General features: G+C 42.5%; 1 protein-coding gene across 2 annotated transcripts in view; it reads right to left on the bottom strand.

The window, feature by feature from the left end:
• The window catches only part of STX12 (syntaxin 12), a 177,938-nt gene that overhangs the window by 35,926 nt on the left and 128,910 nt on the right, over positions 1–13,102 (bottom strand). For both annotated transcript variants that reach the window (XM_069225102.1, XM_069225103.1), the window contains exon 6: positions 5,945–6,044. In XM_069225102.1, coding sequence (XP_069081203.1) covers positions 5,945–6,044 — 100 coding nt within the window. The remainder of the gene's footprint in view (positions 1–5,944; positions 6,045–13,102) is intronic.

The raw sequence follows: 13,102 nt of genomic DNA, 5'->3' as shown, positions 1-13,102 counted from the left end.
CCCTTGATCCCCACCTCTCTCAGATGGCCACCCCATTCCAGGAGAGAAGCATCTGTCACTACTGTCAGATCTGGTTGAGGAAGTGAGAGGGGTCTGCCTCTGACCCAGTCGCAGTTTGTTAGCCATCATTGCAAATGTTGTGCAGTTTCCTCCGAGATCTGGACCAAGTCAGAAAGATCCCCTGATGCTGCGCCCCCTGAAACTTCAGGTCCTACTCCAGCCCGCATATGCCATCTGGTATGTACCACCAGCAGGATGGAGGAGGCCACGAGTACCAACAATCTTGGTGTCAGTCTCACCAAAATCCTAGGACAGAGGCTGAAACATCATTATCACAGCCTGAATATTCTGGACCCGCTGTTCAGGAGAATAGGCCCAAAACTGCACTGTGTCCAGAATAGCTCAGATGAAATGGAGCGTATGAGAGCGAGCCGCTGGAGACTGTAGTCTGGAGGTGGGAGATGACAGCCTGTCGCAAGCCGGCCTTCAACAACCAGTCGTCAAAATAGGGGTAGACTGGATCCCCCCTGATCTCTGCAGATGAGCTTCAACCACCTCCATCACCTGGGGAAACACTCGAGCAATGCTCTTAAGGCCAAAGGGGAGCATTGTGAAGTGAAAATGCTCGTGACCTACCATAAACCACAGACCACGTTGGTGGGCAGGCAGGATGGGGATGTGAAAATAGGCGTCCTACAAGTCCAATCATCCACTCTCCTGGGTCCAGGGCAAACAGGACCTGAGCCAATGTGAGCATTCTGAATTTCTCCTTCTTGAGGAAGAGATCAAGGGCTTCGTTAGATCTTGAAGAGGGTGAGGACCGTTGCCCACTTTGGGAACCAGAAAGTAGCTGGATAGCAACCACAGCCTACTTCTGATACCAGAACCCTGTCTTTGGCTCCCTTGGCCAAGGGACCTGAGACTTCCTCACCAAAAAGATGGACAGATGATCCTCCAGCCACTGGTCGTGAGGTGGTTGCATGGGGGGGAGGAGTAGGCCCAAAGGGGAGGGACTAGCCCCTTCGAAAAATCTGCAAAACCCATCTGTCTGATGTTATGGACTGATAATGGGGCAGGTGATGGTGAACCATGCCGCCAACTTGGTGCCCAAGGAGAAAACTAGGAAGGTTTGGAAGCTGCTGCATTTGGGGGTGCGGCGGACTGACCAGACTGCTGGCCACGTGGCCCACGAGGTCTGTGGGTACCACACCCTCACCACTTCTGTACCTATGAAAGGTAGATTGGACGGATGGGGGGCCACTGCAAGGTCCAAGGACCTCAATGTACCTGAGAGTTTTTGAAGTGCTCCAGCAACAAACCCGCCTTGTCTCCAAAGAGAGGGGTGCCACTGAAGGGCATGTGTAATGCTATGTGTATTTGACCACTTACTCTCTCTTGACCATTGACTTCATTTTGTGCTTAGCTTCAGGTGCCGTCACAGCTGTGGTACAGGGTTTATCCACACAGAGCTTGTTTTCCACACTGAACGTGCTTTCGCTCTTCTTACCAGAGCAGGGTCAAACCATACTAGAACATAATATGGGCAATGTGAATGTGGTAAGAGTATACCAGCCTGAGAATGTTTTCATCAGGGAAAGGTACAGCTCAGTCCCAGGAATGCGCATTGGGGCCTGGCTAGTTCCTTTGCGTATTTGTGACACAGACCAAGTATAGCCAGCATTTTAATTCCATAACAGAAGGGAGAGGGCTTACTAGAATCTTTCTCTTGAGTTAGTTTAAGGTATAAAAGACGAGGAAAGTTGGCACTGAAGGAGGAACTACGGAGTGGACGCACTGCCCAGGAAAATCACATTTGGGGACGGTCTCCTGCCTTAGCTGTTGAGGGATCCCCGGCTTAGTGCTGCCAAGGATGATGGATTTCACCCCATGAGGATGAATTTCAATTCTTAATTACTTAGCTTATACATATAGTCACTGCTGACATATTGCACATTTTTGCCTGTGATTGTTTAAATGTGATTATTTCTGTTTCTACACACGTTTTACTTCACTTGAGTTAAATGCTTATTTTCATTTATTTGTGTGCTTTTATTTGATATCTGGGAAGTGCCTTAATAAATTCATTACTCAGAGTAAGAGTGCTACATTCTTTGGCATAGTTTCCTCTTAGTTTGAAGCAGAGTGACACAGCATGTCTATAAGGGAAGCTTGGCCACCCCCCAAAGTTACACGCATTCCCTTTTGTAGAAACAACAGAAGGTTTGAACCATGGCAGTTTGATATACCGAAACATACGTTACACACCCAAATGAAACGGCAATAAGGTACATGTGCATACAGCATGTTTGTTTTTCTCTACTTTCTGTCCTTGCTATCACTGGGTGAAATTTGTGCTTTTGTCTGTCTCACATTTTGTAAGGGTTGAGTCTATTCTGTGTTTCCCGACATGGGCATCGGTGTAAATATTTTATTTTGCGTTGTGTTATGTTGGTGTTTTCTTTTGTGTACTTGGGCATATTAGGACACGCCCTCTACATCACAGCGGTGAATCAGTTGGTGGCATTTTGTCACTATAAAAGTATTATAAAGACACCTATGACACACTAAGAGAGACCAATATCAGTGTGTTTTAATTTTAATTTTAATGTAGAGAATTTTCCAGCTTGCTGACAGATTGGGATCTGTGGCCCTGATGAAGAGGGCATCAAACAATTTCGGAATCCACCAAAACGCGCATTGGCAGTTTAATTTGCGGCTGGCAAATACGGAACACTAAGGATGGGTGTCTGATACATACCTGACTATTGGCTATCTGCATTGTGGCCAGCCTAAGAACTCTATGTATTATGATTAAGGCTGGTCACGAGAATCAAATATATGGACATTTCTAATGTGATCTGATGAATTGTGAACAAATTATATGTTATCAGCCTGGACAAAAGAACAAAGAGAAAAAAAAATATGAGATTTTGTTACACATTTGTTAATTTGGTTTTTGTGAGATTTGACTGTCTTTAGCTGTTGGTCTAATGAGAGCATGATTGAGTGAGGTTGTGTGTTTATTATTGAGTGTTTGTCTTTGTGCCTTTATATAAGTTGGAACTATACTCTGGTTTTATATTTCATGAAAAAATTTCTTTTGGATGTACAATAATAACAGATATATATTTTCAGAATGAGTTAGATTTATGTTTGCATGTAGAAATTTACATTGGGCATGGTACTCTGTCACAATGGTGATGGAAGTCCCGTCTGCCAAAAGTAACCTGCCTGCAAATATCTAAATCAGACCTTAGTCTATCGTCTGGGAGCTTTCTCACTCAAGACACCCAGTAGCACGGTACACATCTTCTTTTCAAGAGGTGTCTCAGTGACACTAACATGTTGATTAGCCATGCCTTCTCAGGATGGATCTAATTTTGGACACTGGCAAAGTACATGATAAAATGCCCCCACTTGTCCACAGCCAGAGGGCAGTGATCATTGTTCAGTCTCTGAAAGGTATGCAGTTGTGATTTAATGTAGTAGTTCAGGATGTTCAGTTGCACTAAATGAAACCCAGCCATTGTGGCTACCTCTCCTTGATGTTAACTGGCCTCCTCCCAGTCAGTGGCATCTGAACACTCAAGTCTAGGGATCATTTACCTAATAGCCTGTCTAATGTGGCCACGTTTTTGAGTAATGTTCGCAAAATTATCTAAATGGCCCTTTCTGACAGTGCCTTTAATAGCCTATTTACTAAGGGGTGAGCCCTCAGAGACCTGAACATCCCCATAAATCTGAAGACTTCTGAGTCTACTAGTGCAGATTCCTCCTGGTTTTGTGATTTTATGGCCCTGAGAATCAACTACCAGAGTTGCGAAGCCAATCAAAATTGCTCTCACAGAAACCAGACAAATATTTCAATTCTGGTAGTTTACGCTCTATCCTTAATAGGGTGTAGCTCATTAATAATTTTCCCCAAACCAGTGGTTTCATAGTATCCCCCTAGATCTGAACCAGGATACCCATATGTTTGGACATTTGTGTTACCTTCCCTTTTTCTTATATCACCTCCAGGTACCCAAGTACACCTCCGAGTGTCTGTCCATCCTAAGGGAGAGTTCCTAAAGAAGCAAAAAGGCCACTCATTCACTACCAACAACTCTGATGATGAGTAGTACCTGAACATGTCTGTCAGCACAATTCCACCATCATTCACGCCCCTGTAGAATCTGGTGAACGCTATTCTGGGGGTACCCTTGTACCATAATAGTACAGAGCGTCTCACTGGCTTTCTTGAACAAGTTGTCTGGAACCACCAGTAGAGAGTGGTTTGTAGGACATAGATTCATTTTGAGGAGCACTATCTTATTATACATGTATGCCCTACCCAGAAGCGAGAGGGAGAACTAGTACCAGTATTGCATCTGTTTTAAATCTGACCAGCACCAGGCCCAAGTTGCAGTCCAGAAAGCCTTCTTATTGCGCATACACAATAACAAGCCCCCTTTCCTCCCGAATCATGTGGAAGTGGGACTCAAGACCCAGGTGTGAGCACCACCAGTATGGGAGCATAAAATCACCAGCACCTTTACTGATACATGCATCAGTCAAGATGGAACAGCCACTGGTGGAGCCAGATCTAGAGCACTGTAACATATTTGTTAGATACAAGCTTTGAACAAGTCCTTTGGGTGCCCAAGCAAATAGTGAAGATGCAGATGATGGCCACTGTTGACTGACTAAGACCAGGCTTTACTGGTGATAACCAGGAGGTGGCCAGTTAGGGAACATGGGTCCATAAGATCACAAAGGATTCATAGGCTATAATGGGACACCACACATTTTAATGGAGAGAATGTTTTTTTGAGATACAAGGTCAATAGTAATTCCCAAAGCAGGCAAGTCTATCATGGGAATATAATTTTCAGTAAATTTATAGGAGTTTGCAACACAGAATTACAGAACACATAATTTGCTGGAATCTGGTTTGCCTGATCAATTTCAAGGGGCCTCTACACAAAAAGGACCTAACCATCCCAGGGTGTCTTGCACTAGCAGACCCAAAGTCATCTCACAGGAGAGAATGGCGCCAACACTTCAGGATATGCTCCACCAATGATTATCTGGAGTGTGATATATTGTCATTGGAAAACTGATTGTTCCTATACAAAGAGTGAGCTTGTACACAGGAAAATCTCCTCCTCTGTTCTGGCTAAGCTAATTGGTCAGCCAACAAGGCCTCGTACCACTCACACACTGATCCCTAGCATAAAATGGCAAAAGGATGAATAAGGATCCCATGATATATGGGTAATTCACTGCTCATTACAAACCTCTGGATAGCCCAATGTGTAGAATTCAAATTTCCCAAGTGTTGTTGACTTAAAAGGGGAAAGCATTATCAGGCCAGCCCTTTCAACAAAGGTAGGTGTGATTTAGCGACCTTACTGCCTACCTACCTTGACACACACACGGTTTCTGGAAATTGGTCATCAGAGGCAAAAGCTTAAAAACAAGGAGAAGGGAGGGGTCCATGGCCAAGGAAAATCCTGCTAGAAACAACTCAAGCTGCAAAAGTGCTGGGAGCAAATCCGCATGTAAATGGAGGGAATCCTGGCTCTCAAAACACTTGTCAAGCAAGCTATAATCTGTTGGCTCACCCTGCAGCTTGGATATTTTCTACAAATCTGAATGAAGCACGGTAAGGAGCAGGCATTTGTCGAAAAGGTTAATAATGATACATATAACAGACTGAAAACAATATAGAAATTCATAGTAGAAATTATGTGTTACAAATGGTAATATTTACAGTGCTTTATACAAAATTAGGAATGGAATCTAAATCATCTGAGATATTAAGCTATCTCTACTGTAGGCCACATCATTCTTCGGAATTCTACGACGTCGTTTTGATAACAACTGCAAAATTTCCCAACATCCACTGTGTTTATGGGGAATTTTGTTTATGTATTTTTAGATTAAAGAGACATAGCCATACCTCCAACTTCTGTATTGCACTTTCTCGCTCTTTAATGAGTTCAAGATCCTCCTCTGTTATTGCTTCTTCTTGAGACTGCATTTGATTCCAGTCTTCATTACTGTAAAAAGAAATACGTATGCTTTACAAAATCACAAGTTTCAACATTATTGTATCACAAACTGTGTGAATGTGGAAGTGACAGTGACAACTAAAAATGCAGGTGCAAACACTGGACCCGAATGTACAGTATTTGCCGGCACCAGGTCATCATCTTGTTTAGAAGTACATCAGCCTACATATTACTTTTTACATGCTCAGTGAGTACTAGGATTTCAAGCACAGATCACTCAGGTTTCTTCTAGCTCTCCCAATCTATACTCCTGGAGTCATGTGTCACTGTTTAGACTCATAACCTGCAAATAAGCGCTACTGCAGCTCTGTTGAACTGGAAGGTTGTTACTTATGATGAAAACCTAGCCTCACATGTGAGCTGTTGGAAATTGGATTACTGGTTGGGGGGAGAACCCCTACTTAAGCAGCAGCCATAATCTTTGTCAGGGTAAAACACAAGTAAACCCCAAGTTAACCTGTGCTTAACTATGTGGTAGCTTGGCACAAAAGCTGCCAGGCTTAACGTAAGAGGAAATGTGTAAAATATTTGTGCAGCACTTTAAACAGGAACAAATTGAAAACTCAACTGCAGAAAAATGTATTAAATTGAGAGCAAAACAAGAAAAATCCGAACAGGAGCAGCAGAGATATGTAATTTCAAAGATTTCAAGCAAGTAAAGCACCTAATAGCACAATGTGCCTCTCGTGTGTATCTGGTCGTGCAAAACTGGGTGAAAATCACAAGTTCAGGCCAACAGCGATGGCATTAGGGCTGGATACCAGACAAGGTTACTACAGTTGAAAAAGTTATCTTCAAAGCCCACTGTGAAAAGTTCTGTTCGAGATGAAAGGGGCCACAAGAAGAAGAGAGAGCATTGCAGATGGTCGACAATGTAGCACGAAGAGCAGGCCGGGCGCTGCAGGCAGGTGTCACTATAGCTCGAAGATTCTGTCGAGTCACGGGTGGTGATTGCTTAAGCTTCGCAAGGTGGTCACCCTGAGCTATCAACATTTTAGTGCCAAGTGCAGATCTTGGGTTGCCAGGTGTCACTGGCAGTCATGACGCAAAGAGCCTGGTTCACCAGAGCTTACGTTGGCAGGTGGGAACATCTTGGTGACAACTGTGCCATTTGCAAAGAGCTCAAAACTTCAGGGTTTCTCCTTTTCTCTAGCGAGGAACTCAGCTGATGCCACAGCAAGGGTCCAGGGCCTGTGGGCCACCTTTTAGGGGTCAGGAACAACCTCGAACAGTGGCCAGTAGGGCTCAGGCAGGGCCAGCTTAAGGCCCAGTTTCACGACCAAGCAGCAGGTTCGCTGGACAGTTGCAGGGAGGCTCTAGAGCTTATGTCCCTTTAACTCAAAACAGGAGGTCAGTCAGCTGAACTTTGGTGTCACATCAACCACGGATGAAGGGTGCAGGTCCAGTCATCCTTTGCAGCAAGCAGAGTAGGAGGGCAGCAGAGGTATACTGAAGAGTTTGATCTGAGGTTCCAATATTTATATCTGGTGCCCACTTTGAAGTAAAAACAACAGATGACGGATGGAATGCAGAGCAAATCAAACATTCACCCCCAGTCACAGATCTGGATTTAATCCATCATTGTTTTGCTTGCCATGCCATTCCAGTTTGGACCTAGCCATATGCAAATTAGTCTTGACCCTGTTCCCCAAGGGAACAGTCCAGTCCGAACTGCCAGGGCAGGTCCTCCCTGGACCAGAAAAAAAGCATCTGTGTCCACATCCGCCCCCAATCCCGCCAGTTGAGGGCCCAACTTGGCACCCCTAATTCCTCTATTGTCTGGAAGGAATAAACCATGTCCACTACAAACTACACCCAGTCATGTGACCCAAGAACAGTCTGCAGGTACCAAATATTTGGGGAAGGAAAATGGCAACTTTATAAAAGTAGCATTTATAAAGTTGTAACTTAAAATCAGACTTCACCATTAAAGAAGATTTATAATAACAATGTCTTAGACACTAAACATAAATGTCCTAATCTCAATCATTAGTAAGCACCTCTCAAATGTGATAAGGCAACCAAATGTTATCCTACAGGAGAGGAAGGCTTTCGATGAAAAACTAAGTGCAGAGCTTTTCACTACCAGTTCATGTAAAAGATAAAAGTACATGCCCAATCAAACAATCTGACTTCTAAAGTGCGGCTAATCACCCGTACGGTCTAAAGGTGCTGTTTTGGGGCATACTGCTCAATCAAAGAGCCGGGTCTTAAATTATTTCCTGAACTGCTTCAGACTTGCGGTCTGCCTAACTAGGGGTGACATATGTATTAAAAAGCAAGGTTTAGGTCTGGCAAAAGGTTTATTTTGCCAGGACAAAATGGCAGTTTAAAACTGCACCCAAAGGTTGCAATGGCATGCCTGAGATGTTTAAAAGGAGACTTAAGTAGGTGGCACCATCAGTGCTACAGGCCCACTAGTAGCATTTCATTTACAGGCCCTTGGTACATGTAGCACTAATTTACAAGGGACTTCCAAGTAAGTTACATGTTCCAATGGGAGTAAAGCCATTTCACTATGATTACAGAGGAGAGCACAAGCACTTTAGGACTGGTTTGCTTTGGTAAAGTGCGCAACGTACTAAAAAACCCCTAAAAATGGGTTTAGAAAACAGGAGGGAGAAGGCAAAAAGTATGAGGATGACACTACAGAAAAGGCCAAGCCCTACATGGGCAATCAGTCACTATACAGTGGACCGCTTTATGTGCCTTAACACATTTAGTAAGCATAATTAAGTCTGAAAAGGAAAATGTGACTTACCCAGTAGACATCTGTTTGTGGCATGTAGTGGTGTAGATTCACAAGCTTTGCATACATCCGCCATATAGTGTTGGGCTCGGAGTGTTACAAGTTGTTTTCCTTTGAAGAAGGTTTTCGAGTCATGGGATTTGGTGACTCCTTCTCGGTAATACTGTGCATGGGCATTGAGTCCTTTGTTAGATTGTTTTCACGCAGGAGGGTGAAGTAAAGAGTGTATAAATATATATGTATATATATAAAATAAAATGATATGTCCACGCAGTGTATATACATATTTACAATAGCTTATACTACAATGGCCACAGGCTCCCGGGGAGGAGGGAGGGCGCATGTGAATCTACAGCACTACATGCCACGAACAGATGTCTACTGGGTTAGTAACATTTTCCGTTCACTGGCATGTGTAGCTGTAGATACACATGCTTTGCATAGATGGTAAAGCAGTCCCCTCCCAAAAAAAGTGGTGGTCAGCCTTCAGGAGTTGGAGAAGTTTGAAATAGTTTTTCTAAGTACTGCTTGTCCAACATTTGCATGTTAACGAGATAACACATCTACACTAAATCTAGTGTTTAGTAAATATATGTGGTGTAGACAATGTGGCAGCTTTACATATGTCTGTTATTGGTATATTTCCAAAGAATGCAATTGAAGCTCCCTTTTTCCTAGTGGAATGTGCTTTACGAGTTATTGGTAACTGTCTTTTAGCTTTAAGAAAGCAAGTTTGAATACACTTAACTGTCCATCTAGCTAATCAATTTTTTGGAAATAGGATTACCTTTGTGAAGTTTTGAAAATGTCACAAGGAGTTGTTTGGATTTTCTGAAATCTTTTATTCTGTCTACACAGTACATGAGAGCTCTTCTAACATCAAGGGTGTGAAGAGCTCTTTCAGCAACTGAATCTGGCTGTGGAAGGAAAATTGGAAATTCCACTAACTGATTAATATGAAAAGGTGAAGCCATCTTTGGTAGGAACTTTGGATTTGTTTAAAGAACCACTTTGCCTTTATGAATTTGAAAGAAAGGTTCTTGTAAAGTGAACGCTTGAATCTCACTAACCCTTCTTAAAGAAGTTATTGCTACTTAAAAAAAACAACTTTCCATGATAGAAATTGTAGAGTACAAAAATGCATGGGTTCAAATGGTGGCCCTATAAGTCTTGTAAGTACAATATTAAGATTCCATACATAGGCTGGAGGAACAGTTGGTGGAATAACCCTTTTAAGACATCCCATAAATGCTTTTATAACAGGAATCCTGAACAGGGAACTATTTTGTCTGTTTTGAAGGTAGGTAGCTATAGCTGCCAAATGAATCCTAATAGATGAATAAGCCAGGTTTGCTTTTTGGAAGTGTAGCAAAAAGCAAACAATATCTTGTACTGAAGCTTTAAGTGGATCAATATATTTGGGTTGACAATAGTAGACAAAACGTCTAGTTGTGGGTTTGCGTGCTTCTTTTAGAATATCCATACATTCAGATGGAAGTTGTAAGTAGCCAAACTCTATGACTTCAGGAGCCAAATCGCCAGGTTGAGTGTGCTGGGATTTTTATGTCTGATTTATCCTTTCCTTTGAGTTAACAAATCTGGTCTGTTTGGCAGCTTGTGATGTGGTACTACAACAGGTCCAATAGTAATGTGTACCAATGTTGACGTGCCCATGTGGGAGCTATGAGTATCATAGTGAGTGAAGTTTGTTTAATCCTCTTTTTTTAAATTTTTTTTTTTTTAATCAGAGACAGAATTAGTGGGAGAGGTGGAAAAGTATAAGCAAATATCCCTGACCAATTCAAATATCAAAGTTGAAAAGGTCCATTTCTCCCGTCCTCGTAAGTGCCCAGTTCTCAGCCAATAGGTGGGTTATCAATAGGGGTATGGACCAGTTTGTCCCAGGTCAGAAATAGAACTCCAAAAATGTAGATAACGCCCTCTCTTATAAGGTATCAATGTTGTAGAAGTGCCTCAGTTTGAAGTCAATAATGATACATCAAATCCTTGCATTCAATTTGAATGCATTTATAGATAGCAGTTTAACTTAAGGATCTGTGAAGATCATGTTCAGTATAGAGATCTTGAAGATATGGAAGAAAACAGCCAACACGTGTTTTGCCCCTTTGTGGTAGGTTCACCTGGGGCTTTTTCAAGGCTAAGATTTGTTCATAATAAAAAGTCAATTTTTAGATTATTGTGATAGATCAATGTGGTGGGTAAACAGAGTCTTGGGATGAATCCTATGACCAGTTCATTGCCCTTGGATTGAGGGTGTGGGTACCTGGATGCGAAGCTTAGGCATTTTGCATTTTCTTTTGTGGCGAAAAGGACTATGTCTGGTGTCCCCCACATTTGAAAGTATTGTTGAATCACTTGTGGGTGAATTTCCCATTTGTGGACTTGTTGCTGCGTCCTGCTTAAGAGGTTTGCTAGTTGATTGTGTATCCCTGGAATATAATTTGCCAGTAACTGAATGTGATTGTGAATTGGCCAGTTTCAAATTGTCTGTGCTAAAAGGGACAATTGAGAGGAGTGTCCCCACCCCTTGTTTTTGCTGATAATACTTTGCGATCATATTGTCTGTCCGTATTAACACTACGTTGTGTGTGATTTGTGTCTTGAAAAGCTTTGAGTGCTAGGAATACAACTAGTAATTCCAAGTAGTTTAAGTGATAAGTCTGTTGAATTGAGTCCCATTCCCTCTGTATAGTGAGATAGTTGTGAGTGTGATCTGAGACACAGGGTCCTGAAAGGGCTACCTGTTTGATAGGTTGGTGTAATTCTACCATTGAAGAGGGAGGCGAGTCTGGTGGTCCAACAACACTGGATCCTGACATTGAACCTGTGCCTGAGACCTTTGTTGAGAAAGACACTGCTGTAGCTGTCCCATGTGGAGTCTTGCATTGGGGACTATGGATATGCATGAAGCCATCATTCCCAATAGTTTCACCACTAGTTTTACTGTACAAGTGTGATTGTATTGTAGTTGAGCTGTAAGATTGTGAAAAGCTTGGCTCCTTTCTGGGTTTGGTTATGGAAATCCTGATTGAGAGTTTAGAATCGCTCCCAGATACGGTTGCATCTGTGATGGTTGCAGGTGAGATTTGTGATAGTTGACTGTGAACACTAGATTGTGTAGGATGTCCATGGTATATTGAGTATGATATTGACAACTTTGAATTGTACTGGCTTTTATGAGCCAGCCGTCTAGATATGGGAAGACATGTATGTGGTGTCTTCTGAAGAATGCTGCAACGACTGCTAATCATTATGTGAACACCCTCGGTGCTGCCGGTACCCCGAATTGTAGCACTTTGAATTGGTAGTGCTTTTGCTGCTATGACGAATCTTAGATAGTTTCAGTGTGCTGGATGTATTGGAATGTGAAAGTAAGCATCCTTGAGGTCTAATGCTGTCATGTAATCTTGTGTTTTTAGTAGGGGAATGATGTCTTGTAGAGTGACCATATGAAAGTGTTCTGAAAGGATGTATAGATTGAGGGGTCTGAGATCTGAAATTGGTCTTAGAGTACCATCTTTCTTTGGTATGAGGAAGTATAGTGAATATACTCCGGATCCTTGTTGGGATATAGGCACTATCTCAATGGCTCCTTTGAGTAGTAGTGAGTGTACCTCTTGTTTTAATAAAGTGAGATGTTTCTGAATAAGCCTGTGTAAATGAGGGGCAATGTTTGGTAGAATAGAGATGAGTGCTAGGCAATAGCCATGTTGGATAATTGAAAGAACCCATTGATATGTGCTGATGTTGTACCATTGTGGGTAAACATGTGCCAGTCTTCCTCTCACTGGAGATGTATGCTCTGTGGGGATTCGCAAGAAGTCACTGTTTTGCTGAAGTAGGGGAAACTCTGGGAGCAGTTAATTTACCTCTTCCTCTAGAACTAGATTCTTTCTAGGTGCCTCTGAATGAACCTCTGTTATAGAAGTGTGACCCTGGTTTCTGTTAGGTGGATGGTTCTGTGGTTGAATTTGAAAACACCTCTAAATTGTGGCCTACGAACATTGCCTTTAATGGGTGTGGTGTGTGTATAATGCAGCCGTAGCTACAGCTGTTTCTGAGTCCTTTTTAAGTTTATCTATTGTGGAATCAAATTCTGACCCAAATAGAGGTTTCTCGAAGAGCATGTTTGATACGGCTTGCTGTATTTCTGGCTTAAATCCTGAAGCCCTTAGCCATGAACATTTCTAATTATTATGCTGGTGTTGGCTCCCCTTGCAGCTGTATCAGCTGCATCAGTAGTGCATCTAATTGCATTATTAGAAGTAGCCTGTCC

The sequence above is a fragment of the Pleurodeles waltl genome, chromosome 3_1, assembly GCF_031143425.1.
Source record: "Pleurodeles waltl isolate 20211129_DDA chromosome 3_1, aPleWal1.hap1.20221129, whole genome shotgun sequence".
Classification (NCBI taxonomy): Eukaryota; Metazoa; Chordata; class Amphibia; order Caudata; family Salamandridae; genus Pleurodeles; species Pleurodeles waltl.
The sequence above is the reverse complement of the archived record's forward strand: the minus strand, read 5'-3'. Positions and strand labels throughout refer to the sequence as shown.